Raw genomic sequence first — 14,690 nt, 5'->3', positions numbered from 1 at the left:
TTTTATTTTTCTCTGTTCTGCTCTGTTGTCATTGGTAACCTACAGCTGGTGTATGGTACAGCTATGCAGGCAAAGATAGCAGGTTTGCAACTTTGATATCTATTTGTTATCTCCTCATGCACCATGCTAGGGAGTAGCATATCCCACTGCTGTGGACTGTGATAGGAAAAATCACCCATTGCATTTAGGTGTTACATGTTATTTCTTCCTGATCCTAAGAACAACTTTGGAAACACAACGGCCTTGCTGAAGCTTCGTACAGACTTTAAAATGAACAAGAAGATAAATCTTACTATCCAAGTGCATGAAGGATATGACTGAGTGGGAGCTGTGGCCCGTGTTGCAGGCCTCAAAGTGCAGGATTAGTCTGTGCAGTTTATGTGCCGCTGGTGTAGAAAGGGAGGTAGGAGGGAAGGTCATTCCTGATGTCTTAAAGACTTCTCTCCGAATGGAAAAAGTCACTCTCTGGAGTTGGACTTCTCTGTTGACTGCAGAGAGAAGCTCGAAGACTTATACAGAACAGGTTCCATGGCAGAAGTCAGATAAAAAATGTCCCATCCTTCATGTCTATGCTAGTAGATGAATGGTAGATATTTTAAGAAGTAATACTCATGCTGCTTCCTTCTAGAAGCCTGATTATTCTGAAGGAAACTGATGCAGTACTTGATTTTACAAAGAAACTTTTCAAAGCTTCTAAAGGCCACTTGCTTTTACACAGAAAAAAAGATGATTTTAAAAGAAGTACTGAAGTAGCAAATAAAGGTTGCCACTCTTGTCAGACATTGTTATAAATTTTCCTTAGCTAAATCTGTTTCAGAAAGTAAACGAAGAGCATGGTTTGCTAACAAGCTGTGACAAATGAATCATACATAATTCCAATGAAGCCAGCTGGGATGTTTATTGACAGAAAGTTTATTAACACAGGTATAAGGGAGGATGGCACTTGGGCTTTGAAAAATCATTTGCTGCTAAAAATTATTTTTTTATCACCTTGGCAAAATCTTTCCTGAGAATGAAGAATTTTCCATCTTGTAAACAAATTTATGAATAAAAACAGTATATCAGTGTATTCTGCCATGCTTCTTTTATGATATATTGCTTGTAGTCTTGATGCACTTTTGGAAGGATTTATTTTTCCATGCTATGTTTCATCTGTCCTTCTAGTTCATTTTACTCTTGTGTGTTCATTGTTACAGATGAACCTGTTTCCAAGACCAGCCCCCTGGTGCTCTCTAGAAATGTCAAAAAAAATAAAATAAAATAAAAATAAATAAAAAAAGCAAGAAAGAAAAAGAAAGAAAGAAAAAAGAAGCCCTTCATAATAAGAATGACCCTTATGGTAATCAGAAAGACAGCTTTGATTAAGAACATCTGTTAGCAGGTTTCTGGTTCTAAAATCAAGCTGCAGAGAAGACAAGAAGATACAGAAAGTGGCATACCTCAAACGGCGAGGATGGCCTCCCTGGGGAGGCTCTGACCTCTCCCAGAGATACAAGCTAAGATCATAAAAAAATAAATAAAAAAGAATAGACATCAGAAGGTGTGGAGTGCATGTGTCATTTGAAAAAAAAACATGATACCTGTGTTTCGGAGGTGTCATCTCTAAATCTTCTGAGGAGTACAGATAAGCCATGCACTTCTAAGCATCACATTTCCTCCTCAAGCAAACCACATACATGGGAAAAAAGAACATACTGTGGCATACGCTGCATTGCACATGTCCTTTTTATTATATCTTCTTTTTTCTCTCGTCTTGTTTTATGCCTTATGTGCTAACAACTCTGCCTATTGCCTAATGTGTGGGTCTGGGATATGGGAGAGTACAGCAGAAGAAATATTATTTTGTTTCAAAAGGTTTCTTATCACACGTCTAGTACCATTCTTGAATGATTAACAAAAAAGTCACAATAATAACAGAAAAGTTTTGGAGAAGATATAAATGTACTAGTTGCACAGATACATTTTTTATAAGAAAACCCAGGGAAGTACAAAAATAAAAACTTCCAAAACCATCTCCATGTACCTGTGAGTTTCCACAAAATCCAGTTGAACATCTGGATTTTAGTTCTACTTGCTGTAGAGATACTTGTAAACTGTGAAATCTGGAATAAGACTTGAACAAATTGATCAAAGAGATTTAATTATATTAGGCCTCTGTTTTATTGTACCAAGTACATAATTATTGCAAGGGTTATATTGTGTTTATTGGGAACTGTATTCTTTTTCTCAAATATATATTATTATGTTGGGGTTCTTGATAAACAGGAAAAAAAAATAAAGCATTTGGAAATCTAAGAAAGGCAGAAAGGTCTCAAGGTGGACCAAAAGGTTTTAGAGATTGTTCAGTGTTTTATATTTCCTCTGATTCTCCTATATTTATCCTTGACTCTATAATGAGCTATCATGCCAAGGGGAAAAAAAAAAAAAAAAAACTATTAGGTGAAATTAACAAAAAAATTAAGAAAGAAAATGATTAATTTAGTTAGCAACAACAAAAAAATACATATGGGTGTCCCCAGTCCACTTTTCGTATAATAATTACTGCATGCAAAAATGGATCACTGGAAGCAAGACACTAAGTGTTCTGGCTATTCAGTCTAATATATCAACTGAAATAACAAGTCATAATAAAAAAAAATGCAGAATTGATTCATACTCATACAGTCATAAATATGACCATGTATGAACCAGAGAACCTAGATGAGTCCAACTCAAGAATGCCAGTGCCTAAAAGGGCCATTTTCAAAGTCATTAAGCATTTTGGAGGAGTGATCTTGAGAGTCTTTGTGGTGACATAAGTGATTTAGAGCTTAAACAGGAATATGTGTCTGAATTCCGACTTTGTTTGTCCTTTAAGACTATCAATGAACATCAGAAGTTAAGAGCACTTCCTATAGGTGGGTCATCTCACTGCACAGGGCTCGTCTTTTGCAAGAGGCTGAGCAAGATAACCATACAATGTTACAGCAGTTGACTTATGAAAGACCTAACTCAGGAGGAGAAGAAATCTGAGCTGGGACTTAAATTCCAGACCAAAACATCTACTTTTAAGTAATTGCATGGGAGGTAGAGGCTCAATTTAGTTGTTTAAATGCTCAACTCACCCGCAAGTGCATAACTATTTTTTTGTCAGTAGAAGCAATCTGTAGTCCATTAATTGTACTAGCTAGATTTCCATTAAATATAAAGGGAATTTAGGAGCCTACAACTGCCCATAGACAGCTAAATCAATAAGCCTTGATCTGCAAACTTAACTCCAAGTGAGGTTTCAATTTTCTGTCCAACCTGAGGAGATCCCGGCCTTGTTCAAACCCTGCAACAGAGGACAGTGTCCTTCTAATCAGGATAAGACTAAGTCAAGGTGAGGGATGCAAGCAGAAAAATAAAATGGGGAGTAGGTGGAAAGAACCCTGTTCCAACAGGAAGTCCTAGGATCGGGGGATAATTAAGCGAGCAAAACTCTCTGTGCTCAGTCATTAACACTTTCTGCTGTTGGCTGGGAGACTTTGGGTCCAGTTTCTAGTTTGGTATTGCTTTGTTTGATGGCCGTCTCTGTTTAATATGGCTCTCTAATATAAATGGTAGACAAAGACCTGAAAAAAGACCATTTGTTTTCTTGCCCTAGTCAACAGACTCTCATGTCCTTCCTGTCAAGAGGATGGGGTAGAGCATGGCCTAACTCACACTATTATGTAGCTCAGTAGTTAATAAACTCTCCTGGGATGCCTATGGGGCTAGCTTAGATGTGTTGAAATTCTGAGTAAGTCTCAAAGCAGAATCTTGCCCTTAAATTGCCTATTAGTCTGCTATTTTGGAGCTTAGTCTATGAACTTTTTCCCACAGCAGGTAAAATACCTTGAATGATATATAAGAAAGCCCTTGGGTAGAAGATACATCATGAATAAATGATAATGGTCAGCACGAAAAGTCTATTCATAGCAAGTATTATCAATCAACCTGGGTGACTATTGAGAGAGATTCAAGGCTTCTTTTCAGTAAGAATTGAGGCTATGCGTGTATGTATATATATGTACACATATCTTAAACTGCTTTAAAGAATCTTAGACTAAATTCTCAACAGACTAAAATTTTCTGGACTTGATATTGTATGCTGCTATTCACAGGAATTGTCTGGCATTGATATGTGTATTCCTTGCTATTCGGGAGGGAGGGCAAATTTGGCAAGAGATGAATCCCCTTGCACTCCAGCCAATCCTCAAAGGTTAGAGAGACCGGGGGCAGCTGGACTCATCTCTTAATAGAGATAGCCAATACTGTGCCAGGTGTACACTTGACTCTGTCAGTATCGGATTCACCCACAGTCTGCTGACTGTAGGTCTGATTGCCTTCAAGACAAGTTGTCAGGTTCACAAATAGCACAATTTATTCAAATGCAACATTATAAAAAAAAAAAACAGGTTTGGATGTCAGCATAGGAAATTCTCTACAGTGTGGGGTTCTTAGCTAGTGCCTAGTGTACAAATGCACAATCATCACTCACCCAGAAGATGGGAGAGGGCTCTCAATTTTGAGGAGTCTCCTCAGGTGGTGTCCTGACCCGAGCTGGGGGGAAGGGGTTCAGCCTGTCGACTGATCCAGAAGTTATGATGGAGTCCTCCCTCTCTCCTCTTCCTTCTTCCTTCCTCGTTCTTCATTCCTCCCCCAACTTAGCTCGCCTTTAATATATTTTCTTTTACATCCAGGTGGAGCTTGAGTGGCTCTAGTCATATTTACTTTTGTTATTAATCTAGAGAGCGTGCTCAGTGAGGAGTGTTCGTGTATTGGTATTATAATGGAATTAGGAGGAGAAGAAGCCTGAGCAAAACTTCTCAGATGGAACTGATCTGCCACCATCCTTGGCCCATCAGCTGTGTGGCACCACCAGGCTGCCACTCTGCAGGGAGTGCAATAGAGTTTGGCCTTGGTGTCTTCACTCTACTCCACCCTCCATTCACTCTTATTAGCATGAGCTAGGAGGGCAGATTGTGTTGCCTAGGGAGAAGTGGATTCCACACATACCAGCCATCCTGGAAGTGGTAACTGTCTCTCACCTCAAGCAAGCCTCTGCAATGCCAGAACTTCTCTCAGGCTCCATCTTTCTCCAAGCCCCTCGTCTTCTCAAGCAATTCTCTCACACTTGCTTTATCAGGCTTTCCTGCATCTGAGTGTCTCTGGAGAACTGATTCTGCCAGGAGAATTCTGGTTCTGACCGACTGTTGCCATGGCATTGGGTTATTCTGGGCTGTGATCAAGAAGAGCAAACAAATTTGAAAAAGAAACAGACTTTAAAACACATTCTAAACCCACAGTGTGTGGGACTAGTTTCTTTTTTAAAAGTAAAACTTGATTTTCTGGAATATTGCATAGTTTAAATGTTTTTTTAAAAGTGTTATGTTAACCAAAAAGAAAAAAAAAAAAAAATAGGAGTAGCGGGTGATTAGAGGTAATTAGAGGGTAATTCTCACTTTATTCAAAATTGTTTATTTAATTTTAATGCTGTTATCCCACATTGAATTGAAAACCTCAGTTTCTTTGGAAACATTTGAAAAAGCAAATTTTTATTGTTTATTTATTCATTTATTTTCAGATTACATTCCTATAATTCTAGCCACTATTCCAAAGCTGATGGGAATCAGTGAATGACTTTTTGATATTATTGGGCTTTTCAGTCGAGTGCATAATAAGGAGTTTGTCTCCTATCGCTAGACACCAGTATGGTTCTTCCTTTATACTTTTTAGTATCCGTGGAATTGAAAGTCACCCCTGTGTACCAGAGTAGTGTTGAAGGTTCAAGAAATTCATGAGACGTCATTTGCAGGAACTAGTACGGGAAGTTGATATTCTTAGAAGACAGAGTTCCCTAGGGGAAAAAGAAGAAAATGCACTACGAAGAATCCGAGTGGGGTGTTATCCAGGATGATGAGCTCCAAGAACGCACGACTGTCTGCAAGCAATATTTAAAACATTAAAATAAGCAATGTGTAATTATTTGGGAATGGCGAAAGTTTTCAGGAAGTCCACTATTTACAGATGGATAATTTTACCTGCCAAATTGCTGTACATGTTCTTATTCCACAGGCAGAATTCACAGCCATGAGGGACCAATATATGCGAGGTGGAGAAGGCTTCATTATCTGCTACTCCATCACAGACCGCCAATCTTTTCAAGAAGCTGCCGAGTTTAAGGAACTCATTTATCGTGTCCGGCACACCTATGACATCCCCTTGGTGCTGGTGGGAAACAAAATAGATCTTGAAGAGTTCAGACAGGTAAGCAACTTCTCTGCTGTTTCGGGTTCATTTTGCCTTGGCTACCTCAGGGACTTCTGTAGCATATGTTGTGTAGTAGCACTGGGAATTAACAGCACAAAATGCAGTTTGATCAAAGAGCAACACACTGGGTTTGGTAATAAATAAAGCCTTAGCAATACATTTCAATCAGATAGCATGAGTTCTTGGCCAGTCATCCAAATGATCTTGCTTTTTGTGTGTAAAGATCTCACTGTTTTCTTTGGATGTTATTTATCTCACAAGTGTAGAAATAGATTCAGCCAGGATCTTAGTGGTAAAAGAAATGGTTTTCTTGAAAGTTCTATTAAAGACATATTTTTTCCATAAATGTACAATGTTCAATTGTCCAATTAAATTGTAAATTGTACAATGTTAAATTGTACAATTACTCAATTAAAGTTTTCTCAAGCCAGACTCAAAACAATTCCAATTTAAGAAAATAAATCTATAAAAGATTATCTTTGTCTGAAAAGCCAATTGTTATGCTGTTAGAATATTAGTGCAAGAAGGAGAGATATAAGAATTAAATTCACTTTGATTTATATGCAAGCCTTCAGCTGCCATCAATTCTAGATATCAATATATATCAATATGATATATTGATATGGATATCAAATATAGATTTCTTTAACTGTGAGAGCATGAATGTGGCTGTCAGTTTGGAGTAAATTTTTCTCACCTTTCCCATTGCTGTTTCTCCCCTTCCTTCATGTGTTTGTGTATGTATATGAGCAAGATAGTGAATAAGAGAGGGATTCTCTTAGAAATGGCTTAGTTGTGGCTAACACAAGATGGAAAATGTCTTTAATCTTAAACAGAAGCTTTGAATGGAAAAAAAAAAAAAAGTTTCTATGTCAAAGCCTAAGAAGATCTTTGTACACATAAAAGTTGCTTTCGAATGACTGACTTACCTTCTGTTCAGACATATGTAACAGCTTAATAAAGTGGTATTTTTCAGACCATTAGCATCTGTGCTCACATGATCTTCTCTCTTTTACTACTTATCCTGTCATTCTTCTCCCCCTTTATTTGTATTCTTCCTTTTGCCTTAAGAAAATCCAAGGCAGTGTTAAGCCTGAAATCGGTTTTAAAGATCCAATGAAGTACATTTAAAGAATTTCACATCAGTTTCCAGACCATTGACTTTCACCTTAAATCAAACCATGACAAAGCCTTAATGATGGCAAGACAATTTTAGATTAACACTTATCTTGAGATCTTTAAAACCGTGTCATATGCACAGTATGTGTAGCTTTATATTCCAGATGGCGGACAGTTAGGGATTCAGTTGTTCTACTGAGGGAATTGCACCTGATACCAAGAACTACTGAGTAAGATTATTTTATCCACTCTTATCTATAGATCAGGTTTGCAGCAATGCTGTATTTATAGTCATTAAGTGATACCTTCCAGGTATCTTTGGCAATATCAATTTTTGATTTTGTGTTTTATTGGGCATTTATATTTCAATTACCGTCAATGCAGACCAAGTAGGCAAAATATGTGACATAATCATATCTTGTTAGTTAGTCTTCTAAACTCAAAACTTTTACAGTCTTGAGATTGAATTACACTTGGACATCGAAATGTCTGTTTACTTCAGAAGACTTAAGATTTAGATATAAGAGTTTCAGTAGTTGCTAATGTCTATACTAGTCCAAGAAAAATCTCATATCAAGCACCTTCTGCTGTAAACACTGTGAAAGATACGACACATTAGTTAAGCTTTGAATTTCTGGAGCCATCTCTTAAAATGTTACATCATTGGGTGGGAAATGCAAGAGCTACAGCATCAGTAATTTTGTATATCTGAGAAAATAAAAAGGCTTTACTTATTATCAGTTATCTGTCTTATAAAGAGTCATTCAAATATTTTACCTGTGTGCTTCAGGGGAGAGTTTAAACAAAAGTGTATGCCCAATTTAAATGTTTGCCTTATGGTCTTGTCTGGTATCCTAAACAAGAAAACTGATGTACACGAATGTGTGAATTATATATCACAAATGACCCTTAAGAGTAAAGGGAGGGGAAGTTTTTGGTAATGACAGTAGAAATGATATATTTTTATATGACAGATGCACATAAAACTGTTCTATGTTGCTGTTACAAAGAACCTGCCTAGACTTTAGACTAGATCTACTGCAGGACCCTTGACTACATGCTCAGCTGCTGTGTATGAGATACACTCTTGGAGTATGTCTTCCACTCAAGTTTTATCCAAAGGGCATGGTCAAAATCTCAGAGGCAACACCACAATTCAAAGTAAAGCACAACAAGTGAGGCTGATCAGGAGATTTTCATCAAAGTGCCTCTCTGACCCATGCTGAAACACCAGTGTGTGAGCAAACATCTCTTTACCCAGGTTTAAGCATACACTAATGCACTCCAGCAGCATGTTTTGTCATGGCTGGGACCGTAATGAGCACTGTATGTTTAGCAAACAGTGCAATAAGCTGTATCCAAGCTCACCTCCTAGGTTAAGCAATACTGAAGTGACTTGATGAACTGGAGGAAGGGAGGGAGAAAGAAATCTCTTCAAGGTCGTGTACTGCAGTCATGGCTTGATTAATAGTGCTCTGATGGTCAGGAATGGAAGACAGCTGACTCAGGGGTGACAGGCAGCAACTATTTCTGTGTGCAAACTCAACATGTCAATGTACAGCTCAAACAAACAGTAGAGATGCACAAATGTATCCAGTTAAACCTACAGAGAAATAGCAGGTAAGCAGAATGCAATCCACCAGGCTGGAGTTTGGCCAGGGCAACAGGACTAATATAATTGCTTTGTTTAAAGACATTTTTTCCTATGAAATTCATTAGAACTACTGTAATATTATTCATAGTGTTTGTAAACATAACATTAAGTTCAATATTCCCTGAAATAATTTGCATTTAATGACGATTCCACAACCATCAGACAGGCTGTAGGAGCATGGTCAGATAAAACTCTTGTTTGAAATGTGATCCCCTGTGCCATACAATTAATGATCTATGTCACTTGCCTCAAATCTATCAAGACCACAAGAATAAAGCTAATCTACAATTAAAATTTTGTGTAAAGAGAAACACTAATAAACAATGATAGGCTTATTTTTTAAATGTTTTTTTTTATTTTCTGATGGCTTTGGAAAAAAATATTGTTGTCTTTAAGTACACATCATTTTTCTATGTCTTAGGAAATAGTTTTTAGTGTGCACCTTCCTAAGATACTTTTTAAATATATCAGGTAGAGGAATAGACACTTTCCATTTTCTCCGAAACAAGGCAGCAACTGTGGGGAAAAAAAAAAAGGCTTCATGAGTCATTATCTTGATGTGTTTATCCAATTTGATTGCAAGCTTCCCTCCACTCTCTGTTCTCTTCCATCCCGCAGCTGTCTCCAGTCCCTTCTGACTTTTTTTTCATTTTGAATAGGAAATGTACATGAGTGGCTAAGGCATTCATTTATGTTCAGTCCTTGTGTTTTAGCGCTTACTCTAAGGACCTGTAAAGTATTTTGTGTATTTTATCCAAAAATCTGTTCGATGTAAAGAATAGACCACCTGGTTAGATAACAATCTGATTTCAGTGCCTTCTTACATTAAAGTCATTATATTAATACAGATACAAACTCTCTGTATGTTTTGAGTGTCATTGAAGTATAGGAAACATTTAGAACCAGTTTACAAAGTGGAATAGATAGATACTTTAATTTCAGCTAAGCTTTGTCACTGTAACCCAGACAAAAATATCTAGGTCCTCATGAGATGTAAAAGTTATGTAATGGGTAAATACTTATTTTATGCAACCAAAACATATTAATATTTTTGAGATACAGTAAAGGGCTGCTCACCAAATGCTTCAAATGAACTCATGTCCTGCTAAACTTGAATTTCCATTTTTAGTTGATTTGTTGATTTTTTTTTTAGTAAAAACATGCTGTACTGTTGAAAGATTGTTTGATATAAGTTATGCAAAAGCCTTTGTCCACTGTGTTTAGCAATTCAGCAGGGAACTCCAAAAGCTTCTTCAAGCAATGTACTGTAGGTCTGAACTGGAAAAAATAAATACTTTCTAGCAGTGTTGTCAAATTTTTGATGGGGACGTTAGAAACCCTTTGGAAATTGCTAGTCTTTGTGAAATAGTTTTTCCAGGCACTTTTCTTGAATCCCAAAAGAATATATTGTGGAGTGTGTAGATAACAGGTTGATACCCATTCAGTCTAAGGTTATGGGGGCAGCTCGCACCTCCTTCAGTTGTTGGCCTCTCTGGGAAGGCTGTCATCAGAACTGTTAGTTTTGCCAGTACAGTCTTGGGCATGAAGAGAAATATGCACTTGTTTACCACTCCACACCTGAGCTGTCAAGTGTTTTTCTGAGCAGGACTACTGCTTTTGAAATCGTTTCCTTCCGTCTCCTTCCCTTCTCCCTACTTCAGTAGGAACTTATGAAATTTTTCTTCAACATGGAATAGCATCTTACTTGGAGTGCTACTTAATTATAGGAGGTTCATTATGCTGATATTTCAAGTTTTATTACAACATAATATAATTTTCAAATCAGGATTGCAGCAGTTAAAATATGTTGTCATGTTCTGAACGAGCTGTCTCTAGGTGAGGTTTTACTGCGGAGTTTGTTCAGAGTGGCCTGACTGGTTATCAGGTACTGTCAGCATCAACTTTTAGACATCTTGTTTTGACAATTGCTCAACTTTTCATGCTGGTTTCTAAAACCTTGAAATATTTGTCGGGTCTGAGACAGCTATGTTCTCTTTTTTCACTGAAGTAACTGAAGTCCAGTTACTTGAAGCATATTTCAGACTTACCAGTCTATCCCTTCTGGTGCCCAGATAGAACAATGAAAATACTTTCAGAATATTATATTGTTATTTTATTTTATTTTCATTATCTTTTGTATGTCTATGAAACACTGTTTGTTAAGCTTTCTTTTACTCAAACTAACCATGTAATTGCAATACTCTGAACTTCCTATCCTAGCATTGGGATGAATTCCTTCATTTTCCGCATAAAAACTAATCTCTTAAATTTACAAATGTTCTTCACCACAAGCAATTCCATTTTTTCTTAAATATACTTGGGTGGAAGAGTGTATCATCTAAGGACTCTTGATTTTCATCTGTCAGACCGGTGCTCTACATGGAGTGAAAGCTTTCATTGTTTCTTCTTAAATTTCTAACTTCAAGTCAAGAACTTTGCATTTTCTGTTATTTACTGACAAAGGCTGCATTTGAGTTACCTTTAGCCATGTGGAAGTGCTGAAACCAAGTGAACTGGTCAGAAAAAGACAGGAACAATTACTTTTTTTAGACATATGTCATAAAGTTAGATGAATATACCCCTGAAGATGCCTTTCTGTCTGTTGACTGTAGAGGAAGACAGTGACAACTAGGTTCTTTGCCTTTATGCAGCAATATCTAAGTGCGAAGAAGCATAAAACATTGTTCATGCTCCTACTTTCACTGAGAATCTCAACTTACTGATTTGTTTTGTTGTTGTTGTTGCTGCTATCTATAGACTAGATTTAAAATGCATTTAACTTGCCTTTGTTTTTTTTTAATTGAATAATTTAAATTAAGAGTTATTCTTATTAGGTGGCGATCCCTTCCAAAGATCAGTGAGCTATGATCTTACTATATATCACTGACAAACAGGTAGAGTTACCCTAAGTAACAATGATTAAAAGAGCCTAGCAGCATCTTTAATAAAAACAAGCCAAAGTCAGAGAAGAAGATGGCAGAATAATGTGATTTATAAATTTGAGATTGAATTTTTAGATGAATTCATTCATCCATCTGTATGTCACCTTGACTGTTCATTTTGCATGGACATTCACACAACTACATTTTGCTAGGATGAATGCATGCTGAAAATGAGTTGCATTTGAGAGGACCTACCATCACCACTAGCATTTGCTTGCCTATATTTTGCCTTTCCCATATGACATAACATCATGCTCTTCCTTTACTCTTCAAGTTCAGAATAATGAAGTAAGCCATTTTTTTGTTTTGATGGAAATATGACAGTTGTCTGAATATTTGAACTAAAACCACTGAATTTATCATGATATTTTATTATCTTAGAAAACTGTCAAACCTTTAATAGCCACTCTCTTATATTAAATTAACGAAAATATATTTCTGGATTCTGACATGCTTTTCTGCACCTCTAATTTCTATTTATTTTTAACTGATTATTATTATGTTGAAATTTCTTTCATATCCTTCATTATCCTGAGAAATTTTATTTATATCACTTAAGTAAAATCTTTCAGGATTAAAATTCATTCCCCTCAGTGCATGCTTTTCTAAGTCAAAAGAATTGTAGAAGTCAATTTGGCAGTTATAGCTTTCTTGTAAGGAAATTGTGTTATTATTAACTTTCTTTTCTCTAGTAAATGTTCATTTATACACAGTTTACCTTTTTGTCGTTACGATGCTTTTATATTTTAGGAAGAAATACATGGTTATATTCCCCAGGATGCAGTGAATGCAATCAGACACACAGACAGTTGTAATAAAACTGTTGGCTCATTTCTGAATTCGTAACTGTGATAACATCTAGTGAAACATCCAGTACACCCTATAATCCTTTGAACACAGAGGAGAAGACATTTGAGGGACTGGGGTGCATATAACAAGCTGTTCTATAAAAGAAGAAACAGCAGAGAAGCAAAAACTGAGCTACAAAAAATGTATATATCACAGAACCACAGAATCACAGAATGGTTGAGGTTGGAAGGGACCTCTAGAGATCATCTAGTCCAACCACGCTGCTCCAGCAGGGGCACCCAGAGCACCGGGCACAGGGTGGCACCCAGGTGGATTTAGAAGATCTCCAGAGAAGGAGACTCCACAGCCTCTCTGGGCAGCCTGTTCCAGAGCTCTGGAACCTGCACAGTAAAGAAGTTCTTCCTCACATGGAGCTGGATCTTCCTGTGTTTCAACTTGTCCCCACTACCCCTTGTTCTGTTGCTGGTCTCCACTGATATTACATATACATACATACATATATATATAAAGGCTGAGTAGTAGGATTGGATAGCCAGACAGCTAACAGACAGCTAACATGTTGTAACCAAAGCAGGACAGTGCTTTTAGTGAGAGATCTATACCTATACCAGAGATGGTGCTGCAAGGTGAGATATTGTCTGGGGCTATGAAACAGCAACACACGTTTTCTTTTATTTGGCAGTTCCTTTTACTGCTTTTCTTCACTCTCCTCAGAAGTTTTACCCTCTCCATGTACCAAATCCTTACACTGAGGCCGTGTTTTGGTTCCTGTCCAAGAACCTTTTCGCGGGGTGGTGAAGCCGCAGAGATAGCCTCTCATTGTTTGTATTCTTCATCTAGGATGCGCCTCAGAGTGAAATTTGGACTCTTGGACTTTTCTGTCTGTAAACATGGAGGTTAATTGTTTTTAAGAATTCAATTTGCTTTCTGTTTTTCCATTCATTTCATCTTTTCTAGAAGAATCCTTCTTCATACCTGAAGAAAGCATTTCCAAATGCAATTGGAAAGCTACCTGCTAAGCTCACTGCAAAACAGCCTAGTGTGCCTCTTGTTCATAAGTAAGCTCAGGATGCTACTAGATACCACAATGCTCTCAGAGGGAAGCTCACTGCTTATACAGTGACCACACAGAGAAGTACAGCTTGCAAGTAAATCCACAGTGGTATCATTTTGATGGCTGGCTAAAAGCCTGTAGAGATTCCTGTGCTGGAAAGCTAAATTTATGAGGAAGCTAATTATCCATAGCTCATTTTTCACCAGCAGAGAAAGGGGGAATAGCTGCCTCTGACTCACACTTGGGTTCCTGTCCTACTCTGGGGACAGTGCTTCATTACATTTTATTCTATTTCAGTTCATTTGTTGCGGTCTTGATTATCCTGTCTGCGAATCTTCCTCTTGCACATTATAATGCCTCATCTTGCTGCTGAAAGGAAAGAGGCATGAACATACCACATCAGGCAGTACTAATTGGTGGGCAGTTTTGCCTTTCCACCATCCATGCCTGAAGCAATATGACCTCCCATCTCTCAAGATTTATCCTCTCATATTCTCCACAGCAGCACATAAATGTGAAATAGAATGGCATGCACTGGGAAGGTATCCTTAATACGCATGCTGCTATTTTTACATGAGTGAAATCAAGATTTCAGCCTAACTCTTATATATTATTCAGTACAGTTTCAGTTCAGGAAACTATTTAAGCATACACTTAATTAGAGTGGGACTAATGCATGTTCTTCAAGTTAATCTGTACTTGAGCAAAGATGCTGTCCTGAAGCTGAGACAGTAATGAGCAACTTTGTAAAAATGAAAATCTCTTGGCAAGGCAGTTAAGATTCCTATAAGGGAGGGTCAGCAAATTACTCAGTGAATTGTTTGTTTAAAAAAAAAAA

At 37.3% G+C, this 14,690-nt stretch overlaps 1 protein-coding gene across 1 annotated transcript in view; it reads left to right on the top strand.

Moving 5' to 3' along the window:
* The window catches only part of RIT2 (Ras like without CAAX 2), a 164,991-nt gene that overhangs the window by 82,745 nt on the left and 67,556 nt on the right, over positions 1–14,690 (top strand). The window contains exon 4 of the mRNA XM_088536687.1: positions 6,079–6,270. Coding sequence (XP_088392813.1) covers positions 6,079–6,270 — 192 coding nt within the window. The remainder of the gene's footprint in view (positions 1–6,078; positions 6,271–14,690) is intronic.

Source organism: Tinamus guttatus, unplaced genomic scaffold (genome assembly GCF_059628265.1).
Source record: "Tinamus guttatus ecotype Peru unplaced genomic scaffold, ASM5962826v1 Tinamus_guttatus_pri_ptg000697l, whole genome shotgun sequence".
Classification (NCBI taxonomy): domain Eukaryota; kingdom Metazoa; phylum Chordata; class Aves; order Tinamiformes; family Tinamidae; genus Tinamus; species Tinamus guttatus.
The sequence above is the reverse complement of the archived record's forward strand: the minus strand, read 5'-3'. Positions and strand labels throughout refer to the sequence as shown.